The sequence below is a fragment of the Vicia villosa genome, unplaced genomic scaffold, assembly GCF_029867415.1.
Source record: "Vicia villosa cultivar HV-30 ecotype Madison, WI unplaced genomic scaffold, Vvil1.0 ctg.000538F_1_1, whole genome shotgun sequence".
Lineage (NCBI taxonomy): Eukaryota > Viridiplantae > Streptophyta > Magnoliopsida > Fabales > Fabaceae > Vicia > Vicia villosa.
The window spans coordinates 398,837-415,567 of NW_026705247.1; the positions used below are offsets into that span (position 1 = coordinate 398,837).

At 34.5% G+C, this 16,731-nt stretch overlaps 1 protein-coding gene across 1 annotated transcript; it reads left to right on the forward strand.

The window, feature by feature from the left end:
- The first annotated feature begins 2,157 nt into the window (after window positions 1-2,157).
- On the forward strand, window positions 2,158-10,642 carry LOC131629233 (uncharacterized). Its single transcript, XM_058900031.1, has 10 exons — window positions 2,158-2,230; window positions 2,294-2,524; window positions 3,579-3,793; window positions 4,567-4,683; window positions 5,096-5,241; window positions 5,327-5,580; window positions 6,601-6,779; window positions 6,913-7,129; window positions 8,161-9,070; window positions 9,178-10,642. Exons 1-10 carry the CDS (start codon window positions 2,158-2,160, stop codon window positions 10,640-10,642), a joined length of 3,807 nt encoding a protein of 1,268 aa, XP_058756014.1.
- The last annotated feature ends 6,089 nt before the right edge of the window (window positions 10,643-16,731 follow it).

Consider the following 16,731-nt stretch of genomic DNA (forward strand, 5'->3'; position numbering starts at 1 on the left):
TGCACCAGTATTTATAATGGAGAGGACTTTAACTTAGTGCATGATCACAGGTCTCTTAAGGTGAAAAAATTGATCCGTATACGTTTACTGTGATTGTGTTTACATGTACAATTTGCTTCTAATTACTATAATTATAGCATTAATTAATTGCACTGCTTGTTCTTAAAAGAACACTGCTCGCCCTAAAATAATCACAAGACTAAATCATATCTAGCTTTGGCAAATGTTTCATTCACTAAACCATGCAAAGGAAATGGGAAGATATTTTGCTTCTAATTACTATAATTATTTAGCATTAATTGCACTGCTTATTCTTAAAAGAACAATGCTCAGCCTAAAATAATCACAACACTACATATATATTATGATTCTTAATCAAAAAAGAAACCTTCATTGTAGACCCCTACCTAACGTAACACTTTAAACCAAACCTAGCTAATTTCTCTCATAAAATTGTACTATTTGTTTTTAGACAAATAACGAGAAAAATAATATTTTTAATTTAAAACATGTTAAGTTAAAAATATTTTTAATAAAAACATGATAAAGTAAGTAAATATTTATATGAATAATAGAAAAATTATAAATATATACAACAACAGATAAGTCTTATCCCACTAAATAGGATCGGCTACATAAATCAACTTTTAATATTCTATCAATGATCATGCTTCTATCCAAATCATTTATCTCAAAATCTTCTTAATTTCTTCTCTTAAAGTGTGTTTGGATGAAGTAATTGGAAATTTTAAAGAAATTTAAAAATCAAAGCAATTCAAATAATTCAATTGAAATCTATTCATTTTAAAATTATTTTGTTTGGATGGAGTATTAAGATAATTCATTGTTAAATTTTTGGGATCATTTTTATAAAATTTAAATTTTTTGGACCAAATTAAAAAAATTGAAAAGTAGGGACCAATTTGCAATTTTTAAAAATTTGAAGGACTAAATTGTAAATTCTAAAAATTATTAAGGACTAATTTGAAATTTAAAAAAAAAATATTTAGGTCAATTTTGTAATTTTATAAAATACGAGAACCAATTGGCAAAATTTGAAGAGATAATAGTAACAAATACATTCTATGGAGTATGAGAGAAATTTCAAATTTTTTAGTTTTTGGTGTCATTTCAAAATGATTAAATTTAACTTAGATAAATTTACAAAATGAATTATCTCTTTGGGCCCGTTTGTTTTGGCTTTTTTTTAAAATGATTTTTATAGTGTTACATAATTTTGTGAAAAAAACTTTTACAAAGAAACTTTTTATAGAAGCTTCAAATAAAAATTTTGTTTGAATAGTTATTCTTAAAATATAATTTTAGGTATTTCATCTATTTATGAAAAAAAATTGGATATCAAAATTTCAAAAAATCACTTAATTTTGAAGCTATTTCAAATAGATTTTCATAAAAATCATTTTCGACATACAACTTTTTGAAAAAATTGCGATTTCAAATATATATATGGATGGAGAGAGAGAGAGAGAGAGAGAGAGAGAGAGAGAGGGGGGGGAGAGAGAGAGATCATCTCCTTGCTAGAGACATGTTTGACATTATTAAAGACTATGGAAATGTGGAAGATGTGGTGATTTTGTCTAGAAGAGATAAGAGGGGAATGAGATGTCGTTTTGTCAGATTTCTTCATGTGAAGAATGCAAATGAGCTTGCAACTAAACGTGATAATATCTTCAATGGTAATCATAAAATCTATGTTAATATTCTAAGATTTCAATGGGTTCATGGAAGCTTCAAGGGTGGCAGTGGACAAGTCTAGAAGAAGGCTCGGGATGAAGGAAAGTATAGTCTCTCGAAGATTGTTAAGGGTGGTGGTGTTGCTTCCGGGGGTGATGCTCTGGGAAGAGGTGGTAGTGGAGGTTTGAAATCTTATGCTCATGTTGTTGGTGTTTCTAAACTTGGGTGTGTATCTACTTGTCTGGTGTTGGATTATATGGTAGAGGAAGAAGGTATTTGGACAAGATTTTCACAAGCTTTTGTAGGTGTGTTGGAGAATGCTGGCTCTTTCTATAACATGCAGAATATCTTTGATAAGGAAGGTTTCTTTGCCATCAAAATCATTCCTCTGGGAACCAAACTTTTCTTGTTGGAAGAGAGGGCTCATGGTGCATTAGAGGATTTGATGTGCAATAAAGCATAATGGTTGAAGCAGTGGTTTATTTAAGTGAAGATATGAAGGCCTTAAATGGTGGACAAAGAACGAGTTACATGGGTTCGTGTGTTCGACATTCCTTTTCATACTTGGAACCTAAACTTTTTTGAGTTTATATCCAAGCCGATGGGAAACTTCTCTACACTGATGATGGTACTCGATCTGGAACAAAGATGGATGTAGCTCGGCAGTTGATGCGAACTAAATGTACCAATGTTATTAATGACTTCATCAATGGTGTCGGTTTCAAATTAAAGTTTGTAGAGGACTCTTATGATCCATTGAGAATTTCATTTCTAGCAGCATTGGACTCGATTGAAGCTTCTTCGGATTCTGAAAAATGGAAATGGAAGAGTTTGTTGGGGAAGACGATGATGTTGACGATAATTTTTTAAAGGTTGTTAATTTAGTGGAAATAGATAAGACATTGGACAAAGTGGATGTTGGTGATTAGGACAGGCCAGGTACGAGGGAAGTGACAAGTTCTGTGGAGGCAGTGTCAAAGAAGTTACTCCTTATGTATCAAAATAAATGTCTTTTAAGGTTGTTGCACATAAATTAAGAAAAGTAATGATTGAATAATTAAATATAACAATTTTACAAAAATACCCATAATTAATATTGGTCGTCATAAAAGTACAGTATGATGTAATACTTTGAAAGTAGTGCAGACAATAATTATTAAGGGTAAAATTGGTAAAAATTAATTAATGTTGCATTGAAAACATAAAAAAGACTCTTATTTTGAGACAACTTTTCTAAGCTAGGAAGACTCTTATTTTGGGACGGAGGGAGTAACATGAATGGTGAAGCGCCAGCTAGGGTTGTTGTTTCGGCCAAGTCAAAGTTTCCTATTTTAGAGGAACTTTTTATGGGTGATAGCTTTTCATCCCCCATTTTCCCAGGGGCATGATCCTCGGGACATGGAAACATTTGCGATTGGTTCCAAGAAAGGAGAGGGTACCATCAATAGTTTTACTAATAATCTAGCAGACTAAGTAGTGGTTATTTATCCTCTAGGTGAGTTCCATAACGTGCGGTGTAGACCTAAGTCTACTCTAGGTGTTGGGCCTTTAGCTGGTAAAGCCCAAGTGCAGAAAAGGGCTATATTGAAGCGCTGTTGAAATATGAAGGCTTAGGGGGTTTATGTAACAATCTGGTACGGGTTGGGCCTCACTTGTCCAAGGTCCATTTTTCAAATGAGAATATTATGCAGAAAAGTAAAGATCATCCTTTGAGAAGAAATATTTTTCCAGTCCAGTGGTACATCGTGAGAACAAATGCAAAGAGTTTATCATTTAAAAATATTAATTTTCTTCTCTTTGACCTTCGAGTAAATATGGACTAACTTGTAATCAATCTAAGAAGGGTTAACCTAATATGGCGTAGTGGTATTCCATGTTGTCAGAATCTGCTTCTAGCAGATTTTTGGGTGGCTCGGTGTTCTGTTGTGATGGTCTATCAAATGGGGATGTGCAACAATGCAATAATCGTTTTTGGAGAGATTCTGTTAGTGACGTGGCTTTGAAGTTGTGGGAGAAGGCGACTGATTTTGGGGTGGTTGAAGGTGACGATGTTGATTTTCATGGTGAAGCAATTAGATGTTTGGAACTTAATGACCAAGTTTCTAAAAGAAAGAAAGAAGTCAATAAATCAGGTTTGTTATTACTATTCTTTCATACAATATTAGAGGGTGTGATAGCTCATTGAAAGGAAAACGCCTTGTTCAATTAATTATGAAGGAAGATTTTGATGTATGTTTGATTCAAGAAACTAAGGCTAAGGTGACTAATAAAAATTTAGTGGTTGCTTTGTGGGGGAGTAAGGAAGTGGAATGGTCTTCTAAGGGTGCAAATGGGAGATTAAGAGGCTTTCTTATTATGTGGAAAAAAAGGCTTGTTTCATCTTTTTTATAACTTGTTGGGATTTTAGTTCTATTAAGAAGGAGGGGAGAGGAAGGGTTCGAATTCAAATGTGAATAATCGGTAAATGGTTGAGTTTAATGAGTTTATCGAAGGATCGGAGTTGATTGATCTTCCTTTGATGGAGAATGAATTCACTTGGTTTAATCTAAGTGGTAAGGCGATGAGTAGGTTGGATAGATTTTGTTATGTGATGAGTTGGTTGAAGAGTGGAAGGTTGATGCCAAATGATAGGGAATAGGGATTTTTTCGATTATCATCCTATTTGGATTTAAGGGTATTCTTGTAATCGGGATCCCAAAACTTTCAAATTCTTTAATTGTTGAATTCAACATTTAAACTTCCTTCTGTTTTTTGAGAAAGTTTGGAATTCTTCAGAGGTTTTGGGGAATGTGATTTTCTCTCTCAAAGAAAAGCTCAAGTGTCTTAAAGGCGGGTTGAAAGTTTAGAATAAGGAGGTGTTTGGCTTTTTAGATGTGGGGGGTGGAGGCGGCGATTAAAGATTTGAATGCTTTGGATTTTGAGGTAGCTAATGAGGGATCTTTGGATGCTGAGGAAATGGCTCATAAGAGGTCTTTGACTACAAGTAAGGTGCGGCAATCTAGTTTTGATAGAGAGCATGCTTAGACAAAAGACCATACAAAAGTGACTGGTTGAAGGGTATTCAAATTCTAAACTTTTTCACCAAGCTATGAAACATAGGTTTAGGAGGAATAGCTTATTAGGGATTAGTTCAATTAATAGTTGGGTAGATAAGGTGGATGATGTGAAGAAGGAGGTTAAAATTCACTTTGAAATGAGATTCCTTAAGTAATTTTTCAGAAGACCTTTGTTGGCAGGTATTCCTTTCCATATGTTGAAAGAGGTAAATAGGGCTTTGGTTTAGGGGCCTTTTTTATTGGAGGATCTGAAGGCGGTTGTTTGGGAGGGCGCTGGAGATAAGAGACCAGAGCCAGATGGTTTTAACTTGAGTTTTTTTAAACCTTGTTGGAACATTATGAAGATCGATCTTTTGAGAGCAACAGATGAGTTTTATCGAACTTCTTGTGTTCCTGAAGTGATTACAAGGTCTTTTATTGTCTTGATCCCTAAAGTTGATAATCCTCAAGCTCTTGATAAGTTTAGGCCTATTTGCTTAATGGGAAGTGTGTATAAAATTTTAGCTAAGCTTCTTGTGGATAAATTTATTGATTTATAAGCTTATTTATAAGTGTCAAACAACTTTTGTTACTAGACAATTGTTGGATGGTGTCCTAGTTTTGAATGAAGTGGTGGATTTTACTAAGAGTGCAAAAAGGAAGTGTGAGTTGGTAAAAGTGGTCTCTGAAAAAGCTTATGATTGTGTCTTTTGGGATTTTCTTAGGAGTATGTTGAGAAGATTGGGTTTTGGTGATAAGTGGTGTGGGTGGGTGGAAGCATTGGTGTTTAATAGTTTGATGTCCATTCTTGTTAATCAGAGTCCAATGAAGGATTTAAAAGTTACTAGAGGTTTAAGACAAAGAGATCCTCTTTCCTTTTTTATTTTTGTTTTAGTGGCGAAAGATTTTTCCGATTTATTGTATTGAGCGGTTTCTTTAGGGGAATTTGAGGCTTTTCACTTGAATGATTTTTCTCATGTTTAACAATTATAATTTGCGGATGATACTATCTTGATCGGAGAGGGTTCTTGGAAGAACCTTTGGTACATTAAAGCTTTACTTAGAGGCTTTGAGTTGGTGTCGGGTCTTCGGGTGAATTTATCCAAAAGTAAATTATTTGGTATTATTCTTCTTTCCGATTTTTTGTAGGCAACCACTTCTTTTTGTCTTCTGATTTTGGTTAGATTCCCTTTGTGTTTTTTGACATTCCCATTGGTATTAATCCTAGAAGAAAATAATATTGGACTCCTATTGTTTTCAAAATTAAAAAGAAGGATGACAGTGTGGCATAATAGATTTTTGTCTATTGGAGGTATGGTGGTTCTTTTGAATTTCGTTTTATTCAACATTTACATCCTTTTCTTCTCTTTCTATAAGACTACTAAGGTGGTTTTAAAAGAGATCATTAAGATACAAAGAACTTTCTTATGGGGAGAGTGTGAAGACTCTAAAAAAGTGAGTAGGGTTAGTTGAAATACTATTTGTTTATCTAAGGAAGAGGGTGGTTTAGGGGTTAAACATTGCGAGTTGTTCAATCTTGCTTTGTTAAGCAAGTGAGAGTGACAAATCTTAAATGATGCTTATTCTTTTTGGTTCGAGCTTATTGCTTTTCAGTATGGTAATGTGAAATGCACGGTTTTAGGTGGTCCTTGTTTAAGTAGGAATGGGTCTTTGTGGTGGAAAGATTTGTGTGAAATTGGGTAACTCATGGAAAATTCTTCACATTCTAATTGGTTTTCTTCTTGTATTATATGTAAGCTTGAAAATGGGAGGTCTTTAGACTTTTGGAGACATTATTCGCTTGGATCTTCCTCTTTTGATGTATTATTTCCATCTTTGTTCTGATTATGTGGTTTTGGAGGTCTTATAGGTGATTCGGGGGTTTGGAAAAATGACTCTTGGGTGTGGGATCTTGACTTTAACTGGGTGGATTTGAGTGACGAGGAAGCCTTGTCGCTAGACGAATTAGTGCAAATTTTGCATGATGTGAAGCCTAAGCCTCATAAAGAGGATCACTTTGTTTGGTCGAGGGATAAAGATGAATTCTCGGTAAAAAGTTGGATACAAGAGGATTTTTCAATCATACTTTCTGGTGCCTTGTTTGGATCCTTTAAAGGAAAAAGCTATAGCTTGTTTATGGAAATCTAAATTTCTTAGTGAGATCCTTATTTTTGGGTGGCAGTTAATCCTCAACAAGCTACCCACTAGGTTAAAGTTGGAAAAGCGTGGAATTATTGAAGGTGCTCACAATGTGGTTTGTCCTTTTTACTTCATGGAAAAGGAGGATGTAGGGCATTTATTTTGTTCTTACTCTTTTTCTAATCTCATATGGTCCAAGTTTTGCTGGTGGATTGGAGTGGATGTTACTCTTTCGGGTTCTTTCTTGAATAGGCTCCAAGGTTTAAATTCTACTTTTAGTTTTTAGTTTTTTGGTCTTGCATTTTGTTGGTCCATTTGGTCTTGTAGAAATTCTATTCTTTTTAAAGGTAGTATTCTTATAAACTGTGATGTTTTGAGCTTTATTAAGTTATTAGCCACCTCAACAACCTTAGTCAAACTAAGAGGGCTCTCAACCAGGGGCGGTTCTATAGCCCAGCAAGCCCGGGCATGCGCTCGGGCTCAACCCCTATTTTCTTTGTATTCCCCCAAATTTAATAGCCGATTTTTAAAGGAAACTAGGGGCAAAATTAGTAAAAATAAGGGTGTAAAAATTAAAACAGATGAATACCCAATGGTCCAGACAGGCCCAATCCAATTAATTATTTATTACTTAAAACAAAAATTAAAAAAGAACAAAAGTAAACAGTACCGAAAAACCCTATTATCTCTGATCTAGAACCGCCCTTGTTCATATTCCTCTCTCCAATAAGTCACTTTTCCTATTCCTCTCTCCATACGTCACTTTCCAGCACACTTGCAGAGCCAGAGGGTAATATGCTTTTTCATTTGTCTAATTGTCTTCTTATTAGTTATTCTTATTAGTTATTATAGTAATACAATACTAGTATTATATATTTATATTATATTATAACAATAGTTCAAGTAGCATGTTTCAATTTATTGTCAATTTCATAGTTCAGTTTCTTGTTTCATCCTTTTTTTATCCTGCATATATGTATCTTGATTTAACATAGTTTAATATAGGTCAATTTTACATAGTTCAATTTAGATCAATTTTACATAGTTTAATTTAGAATGAATGATAGTTCATTTTTTCTTCTAATATTTATATTGTAGTTTTTATTTTAACAGAAACTCTACTCTTTTTTTTGGTTCTAATATAGTATCAAAGATTTTGGTTAATTTAATAGGTCATTCATAATAATAAAATTCTCTTTTAATTTTATTGTTATGAATTATTTATTTTATTTAATTATTCGGTCTCGTCAATTTGTTTGTTATAAATTGTTTACTTAAAAATTCGTTTCAGAGATGAGGAAGTTTTTGGTTCCTAGAACAAGTATTGAGAAAGTGAATGTTAAGCCACCGGAAGTCGAAGTAGAAGAAACACCCCCTAATGTGGCCAACGAGTTTAATCCAAATGAGATTGTGCGTGATCCAGGATGTAGGAAACAAATTCATGAGTATGCTCCAGATATTCAAGACCAAGTGAGGAGGGCATATATATTGAAGGGTCCAACGCAACCAGATTTAGCAAGATTTCCTCGTACTCAATTTGGGAAGTATTCAAGAGCATTTTGTAAAGCATGGTATAAGAACTATACATGGATTGAATACAGTGAGTCAAAGGATGCAACTTATTGTTTCTATTGCTTTCTCTTTAAGCCGCCCGGGAGGGCCGAACACTTTGGTTATGAAGTCTTCAACAAAGACGGATTTAAGGATTGGAAGCATGCATCTAAAGGCTTTAAAGATCATATTGGTAGTCATGATAGTAAGCACAACTCATGTGTGAAGCACTATGATGATTATAATAATCAAAGACAAAGTGTGACAAGTATCTTTGCTAGAGCAACTAAGGAATCAGAAGAATTGTATAAGATCCGTTTAACTTGTTCTTTAGATTGTACTAGATATCTCTTAGCACAAGGCATTGCTTTTCGTGGCCATGATGAAAGCTATACTTCTCTAAACAAGGGAAATTTTAAAGAGATGGTGGATTGGGTAAAATCTAATGATGAAAAAGTAAGAGATGCTTTTGATCGTGGTCCAAAAAATTGCACTATGACTTCCGGTGACATTCAAAAGGAGCTTGCAACGTGTTGTGCACATGAAGTTACGAAGGTGATTATGGAAGAGCTTGGTGATAGACAATTCTCCGTTCTTATTGATGAGTCACGTGATATATCTGTCAAAGAACAAATGGCGGTGATGTTGAGGTTAGTACAATGAGTTTGTTATTGAAAATACTACAATTATTAACTTAAACTTGTAAATTTCATTCAAACATAGACGAATACATTTGAATTTTTACTTATTTTTCTAGGTTCTTGAATGACAAAGGGAAAGTTGTGGAACGATTTATTGCTCTATATCATGTCAAATATACTACATCTGAGGCACTAAAGGATGCCCTTTATGGTATTCTCGATCGTCATACGTTATCTATTTCAAGGATACGAGGGAAAGGATATGATGGGGCTTCAAATATGAGAGGTGAGTTTAATGGTTTACAAAGAAAGATTCTAGATGAAAACCCTTATGCTTTCTATGTCCATTGTTATGCTCACCGTTTACAATTGGTGGTTGTGTCTGTTGCTAGTAGTTGCTCATCTATTCATGATTTCTTTGAGTACATCTCCTTGATTGTAACCACAACAAGTGCATCTTGCAAGAGAAAGGATGCTTTGAAGGAGGCACAACACCAAGATATTTTGAATAAACTTGAGAGTGGTGAGATATCTCAAGGAAAGGGCTTGCACCAATCATCTAGTCTCACTAGACCCGGAGATACTAGATGGGGTTCACATTATACTACCTTGATTCGTTTGGATCAGATGTGGTCCTCCGTGTTAGAGGTGCTTAGTATTGTTGATGAAGATGGACGTGGACCATCTCAAGCGGCGGGTTTGATAGAAAAAATGGAGAGCTTTAAATTTGCTTTCATTTTGAAGCTTATGTTAAAGTTGTTTGGTATCACTAATGAACTTTCAAAAATCTTGCAAACAAAAGATCTTAATATTGTGCTTGCTATGGAATTAGTTGATGATGTTAAAGCTCGATTGGCTATATTGAAAGAGAGTGGTTGGAATGATTTATTTAGTGATGTCCAAGAATTTTGTTTTACTCAAAGTATTCCGGTGCCAAATATGGATGAAGAAATATCGGTCCGCGAACGTTCAAGAAGAGAAGGGAGAACTGTCACTAATCTTCACCATTACCGCGCAGAGATTTTTTATGTTGCTATTGATAAAATATGTGTGGAGATGGATCACCGATTTTGTGAAGGAAGTAACGTTGTGCTGGATTGCTTCTCATGTCTTGACCTCAAGAACTCTTTTTCCAAGTTTGATGTTGATAAGCTTGCTCGTCTTGCTAATATTTATCATGCAGACTTTTCTGATGATGACCGTGGAACAATAAGGGAGCAACTTGAGACTTATGTACATCAAGTGAAAAGGCACGCTTCTTTTACTTCTTGTGAAGATGTTCAAAGTTTGGCTATGAAGATGGTTCAAACTGAGAAACATTTGGTATTTCCATTGGTTTACAAGCTCATTGAGTTGGCTTTGATATTGCCGGTGTCGACAGCATATGTTGAAAGAGCTTTTTCAGCAATGAAGATTATCAAGTCTAATTTGCGCAACAAGATCAACGATGTGTGGTTCAATGACTTGATGATATGTTACACGGAGCGGGAGATATTCAAGTCACTTAAAGATGTTGATATTATTCGAACATTCACCGCAAAGAAGTCTCGGAGAGGGCATTTACCTGTTAATTTTATTTAGCACACTATTCGCAAGTGAAGTTTCATCTCTCTTATGTAGCACACTTTATGACTATTTATATATTGTCAAATGTAACTTTCAGTTAAATTTTTTGCCCAGGCTATATAAAATTCCTGGCTCCGCCACTGCTCTCAACAACAAGTAACACATATCTTTAAGGTCGAGGCTATGTAGTAAATGCTAGTATTATTTGGTTCCATAAATCCTATAAACATACTCCACTGGCAGTAATTAAATGACATTAAGACCACAAATTTTAATCGTCTTCGAGTTTCACTGGGTTTGAGTTTCCCACTACAATAATTGTACCTAAAAAAATTTCATTAGCATTTTGATGTGACTTTTTTTTGTCACCTTTGTTATTCATAGTAATATTCATGGGCTTGCAAATACTCTTGGCCAATGTTTGATACTTTAGCCATTTGTTGGGGGTATAATATTCATTATTATTTATTTATTGTCATAGGGAGTGTAGTGAGGGGTTATTAATCAAATGAGACATAAATGTTTGTAAGAAACTATTGTTACTTGTCTCTATGTGATTAAAATGTAATATTCAGATAAGGAATATTTGTAGTAATATGGACGGTGTAAATGAATTGCAGGATATGAGACATGGAGTCTTTTCATTTAAAGCTTAATTGACATTTCCCTTTCTATAAAGGGCCATTGTCTAATCTTTTCTTAAAGCTTTAGAACCTAAGTTACAATTTTTTTTTGACATAACTATATCGTCAACTTAAGAATTATGTATCTTTATCCGTATAGAAATCAAGAACTGAAAAACTCATGTATGAATTATATTACATTTGTTCATTGCATTATGTATCTCTATCCATATAGAAATCAAGAATTAAAAACTCTATGAGTTCATATCCCATCAACTCATATCTCTTAAATCCATGCCAGAATGAAAGCAAAAGCATACATAAGTTTGCCATTGAAATCGTAGAATATTGCAAGTATGTGATCTCTCGATTTCTAGAGTTTCTTGAGGTTTCTTGAAACTCTTTTGATGGAGATGAAAAGAGAATTTTGATAGACGGTATGTTTCGATTGCTCTACAAATAAAAATCATAACCCATATAAACAACCGAATGCTTATTTCTTAGTTTTCAATATTATAATTTGGTCCCTCGTCAAATTAGATATTGATTTATAATATCTATACTTTTAGTCACAAATTTAATATTAATCATACCAATATAATTTTGACGGATTAAATAATAATCATAACACATCCAATATTATATTTGTAATCCAAAATTTTAACACCTCAAACTAAATTCGACTAAAATTTGTTAAAAGTAAAAATATGTAGTTTCAATAAATTCGACATATTAATTCATAAGTTAAATCTTACTAAATTCTTAATTGATAAGTTTACAAATTCAAAATTCTACATAACGTTCAATGTAATAAAAAGGTACAACAAAAACTAAACTAGATTTAAAAAAAAAATCTCAAAATTAATTATATACAGTATATAATTAATTAATATTTTATTAAATAAAACAAGATTAATATATAATAATGTCTAACAAAATAAATTAATGCTTAATTAAATTATTTACCTCAAAAAACAAAAACTCTAACAAAGGATTTTACAAAAGAAATTGAAAAAGCTATAGTGAGGATTGAAACTAAAAGAAGAAATCTCCTCCATCTAATCAAGTTGCTCATGGATGAAATAAAGAGATTCATTCCACAATACATATACATACAATCTTATGGGGACCGAATCAATTTTAAAAAGACCACTTGCCTTTTAAAAAAAATAATTAAAAAGACCACTTTACGACAGAGACAGAATTTTGCAGCCCCATCCTATAAGCTTTTCATGTCATTGTCAAAAAATATGACAATAACATTAACACTAATATTGATTAGAAATGTTATTGTCAACTTTCTTAATTCAATTTTTGATTTAGTGAATAAAATTGTATATTTGAGAAAGCAAGTAGTAATTAATTTTAGTGATCTTTAATTAATTTTGGGTTCAATATATTTGCAATACTCTAAAAATATTTTATATTTTATTTTTAGTTTTAAATCTTTTAAAAAGAAAATGGTTTTTTTAAAATTTCCATCCATGTTTATTATCTCTCCTGCAACTTAACTTCTTTTCTGTCTTGCGGAAGAAGTCTTAAGCAGGAAAATTTCTCTCCTTGTATCCTCCAAGAAGATTGAAACCATTAAGGGTCCCAACAATATTTCTGTTCCGTCCCATATTCTTTATGCCGATGATGTTCTCATTTTTTGCAAAGGAAAAATTTCCAACATCAAATCCATCACTGCTATCTTTGAGGAATACGCCGCTGTTTCGGGGCAATGTGTCAATTGTAATAAATCTCACATCTTCGGTGGTGCTATGTCTACGTCAAGGCTGAATATTCTGTCAGCTCTTGTGGGTTTCAAAATTGGCTATCTTCCGTTTGTTTACCTCGGCGTTCCTCTTTTCAAAGGCAAACCCAAGGCGATCTTTTTACGTCCTATCGCAGATAAAGTTATTACCAAATTGGCCTCTTGGAAGGGTTCGTTACTTTCTTTTGCAGGTAGAGTGGAGCTTGTTAAATCGGTCGTCCAAAGCATGCTTCTTCATAGTATGGCCGTATATGCATGGCCTATCTCTCTCGTTAAAGACATTGAGCGCGCGATAAAGCGGTTTATTTGGAGCGGTGAAGTCTCTAAAAACAAAGTCATAACAGTGGCTTGGAATAACATGTGCCTTCCCCTTGAGGAAGGAGGTCTTGGCATTAGATCTATTGTCAAACTTAATGAAGCCTTTAAGCTTAAGCTTGCTTGGGATTTTTTTCAATCCAATTCATCTTGGGCTGTTCTGCTGCGTCGGCGTGTTTTTCGCAAAGGCAAGATTATAAATCATCATATCTTTTCCTCCATTTGGTCTAGTCTGAAACCGGAGCTGCATATTGTTGAAGATAATTTCTCTTGGTGTTTGGGCGATGGTGTTTCGATTAGGCTTTGGTTTGATAAATGGTGTGGTGAACCTCTTCATCTTGGTTTGGATGCTTCGACCGTTCCTGTGGATCAATCTGTCAACTGCATCATTACTAATGGCCGTTGGGATTTTTCCAAATCTGTTACTCCCATCCCTTCTCGCCTTCAGTCGAGGATTCGAGAATGTTGTATCCCGCTTGTCTCTTTGCCCGATTCGAAAGTGTGGCAGCACTCTTCCAATGGTGATCTTTCTCTTAAATCCGCTTTTGAATTCAAGAGATCAAAAGGGATTCGCAAGGATTGGTGGCGTTGGATTTGGTCTAAATCTATTCCTCCGTCAAAGTCGGTTTTTGTTTGGAAACTTCTTCACAACAAGGGTTCTACGGATGATCAATGGAAACGGCGAAATTTTGCTTTTCCTTCTCGTTGTGACTTGTGTAAAGTGGCGGAAGAAACGTCCCAGCACTTGTTTTTTGACTGTACTTTCGCTGCCAAGCTTTGGCTTTGGTTAGGAAATCAAGTAAACTTCCGCTCTCCGATTCGTGGCTGGTCTGATATTGTGCTTCTTTTGAATCTGAAAGCTTCGGGGCAATGCAGAACCACGTGCATTGCGGCTGTCATCTTCCTTTTTAACGCAATTTGGCATTCCCGCAATAAGGTTAGATTTCATAACACTATCCCTTGCTTTTCTTCTTCCATTTCTAGCATTCTGGATGGTGTTTCTATCGCGGGCAGCAATGCGGCTGCTACCTTCATCAATATGCAAGATTTTGAATTGCTGAAAAATTTCCGGGTTACCATACGGCCTCCCAAAGCTCCTCATATTATCGAGGTCATTTGGAAACCTCCTCCTAGAGATTGGATCAAATTTAACTGTGATGGAGCTGCTATCTCTTCCTCTGGTATTTCGGCTTGTGGTGGCATTGCGAGAAATAGCGATGGTGGTTTCTTGAGTGCTTTTGCCATTCATTTGGGAAGGTCCAATTCTCTCATTTCCGAACTCACTGGTGCGATGTTTGCAATTGAGTTCGCCTATGAGAAAAATTGGACCAATATTTGGTTGGAATCTGATTCTATGATGGTAGTTAAGGCTTTCAGGTCTCTTTCTTTGGTACCGTGGCAAATTAGAAATAGATGGATTAATTGTATAAATATAACCGCTAATTGGAATTTTATGGTCTCCCACATTTATAGGGAAGGCAATAGCTGTGCAGATGGTTTTGCTAACATAGGTCTTAGTCTCAATGATTCATCTCACTTTAGTTCTGTGCCTGCTAGTTTAAGAGCAGATTTTGTAAAGAATAGGCTAGGCTTGTTGAATAAGAATGTGCTAAGTATCCTTAAGATGGAATGGATAACAAATGAATGTATAGGATGATACTTACCTAGGTAGACAAGAGAAGCATTATCCACATTATCCTATACCTAGGGCTATGACACACACCTCAATGGCTACACATGACCACATTCCATATGAATCTAGAACTATGTTGGTACCAACACATTACCAACCGTATAGGGTATGGTACAACATTCTAAAACACACACTTAGTAGTGCTTAAAAAGAGATTTGTTTTCAGTTAAATATACAATACCTCTATGTTAATTATACAATACTCCAGCAATGTTAACGAGTTTCAATTTATATATATATATATATATATATATATATATATATATATATATATATATATATATATATATATATATATATATATATATATATTCTCCTTTATAATGTAATTGTTATTTTGTTTTGCTCCTTAAGTGTATAATTTAAACTAGGATGGTATACACATCTAAATTCGCAAAGCCCATCCACACTTGAACCCGAGTCAACAGATACAAATTTGAGTTGATTGTGTTTAAATTCGGGTATCATCCGATATTTTGGATGCGGATTTAGGTAGTACGAAATCCGCGCCCGAAACCTGAAATCATACCCGCTTATATATACTAGTATATAATCCGTGCGTTGCATCCATATATAATATATTATTGTCATTGTATTTAATATTTTAAACTTTAAAATATTATTATTATATTTATTATTATAACTATAAAATTTAGAAAAAATTTATATTAAATGATCATAAATCAATGCCACACATCTATATACACATAATTATGAATATAATATTATAAATAAATAAATAGCTACGCGGGTAGGATTCAGTTGGTTAAAAGTGTGATTTTTCCCATGGCTCAGTACTGGATGCAGTGCCTCCCCCTTCCCCAAGCTGTTATTCATAAAATTGATACCCTCTGCAGGACTTATATCTGGACAGGAAAGCTGGACAGCAGTAGGAAAAGTCCAGTGGCTTGGAAAACTATGTGCTCCCCTACCAATCATGGGGGCCAGAACATATGCAGCCTGTCTACTTGGAACAAGGTGTGTTTTTTCAGGTGTTTATGGAGTTTATGCAACAAGTCAGAATCTCTGTGGGTGAAATGGATTCATGGTCGCTACTTAAAGAATTCCAATGTCATGGCAGCCACTGTTGTGAACAGTGCCTCGTGGGTGATGAAAACTATTTTGGATCTTAGAGACCAAGTGCCAAATGTCCAACACTTATGGAATGATATGCTAGTTAAAGGTAGATTCAATATGAAACGTTTTTATGCTGAGTCCACTGTGAATACTGTGCAGGTTCCGTGGCGATTTATCTTTCATGGTAATATGGCAAGGCCTCGTGCCATTCATGTGACTTGGCTTGCATGCCACGGAAAACTGGCCACGAAAGACAGGCTCTGCCGGTTTAATATAATTCATGATAGTAAATGCAGTTTGTGTAAGGCTGTAGATGAGTCCCTTGGGCATCTTTTTTTTGAATGCCCCCATACTTTGAGCATTTGGCAGAAGATATTAGATTGGCTTGAGATTGTGCACACACCCTTCAATTGGTTGGATGAACTCCATTGGGTTATTAACTTCAATTCGAGGAAAGGCTGGAAGGCAAGCATTCTCAAATTGGCGTTTACTGAAGCTATATACGGTATATGGGCGTACAGAAATGATGTGGTTTTTCAACACAATACTCATAGAAACACATATGATAGTATTCTTGATTGTATAGTGTATAGAGGTTGGAGATCAAAGAAAATTAGGACTCACATAGCTAGTCTTATGG

Bases quoted from the DNA above. Each gene is read 5' to 3' on its own strand.
- LOC131629233 (XM_058900031.1), top strand. From the start codon at position 2,158: ATGGTTGAAGCAGTGGTTTATTTAAGTGAAGATATGAAGGCCTTAAAT. The intron at 3,794-4,566 runs GTTTCTAAAAGA...TTGGCTTTTTAG, and splicing joins GTTTGGAACTTAATGACCAA to ATGTGGGGGGTGGAGGCGGC. The intron at 4,684-5,095 runs GTGCGGCAATCT...AACATTATGAAG, and splicing joins GGTCTTTGACTACAAGTAAG to ATCGATCTTTTGAGAGCAAC.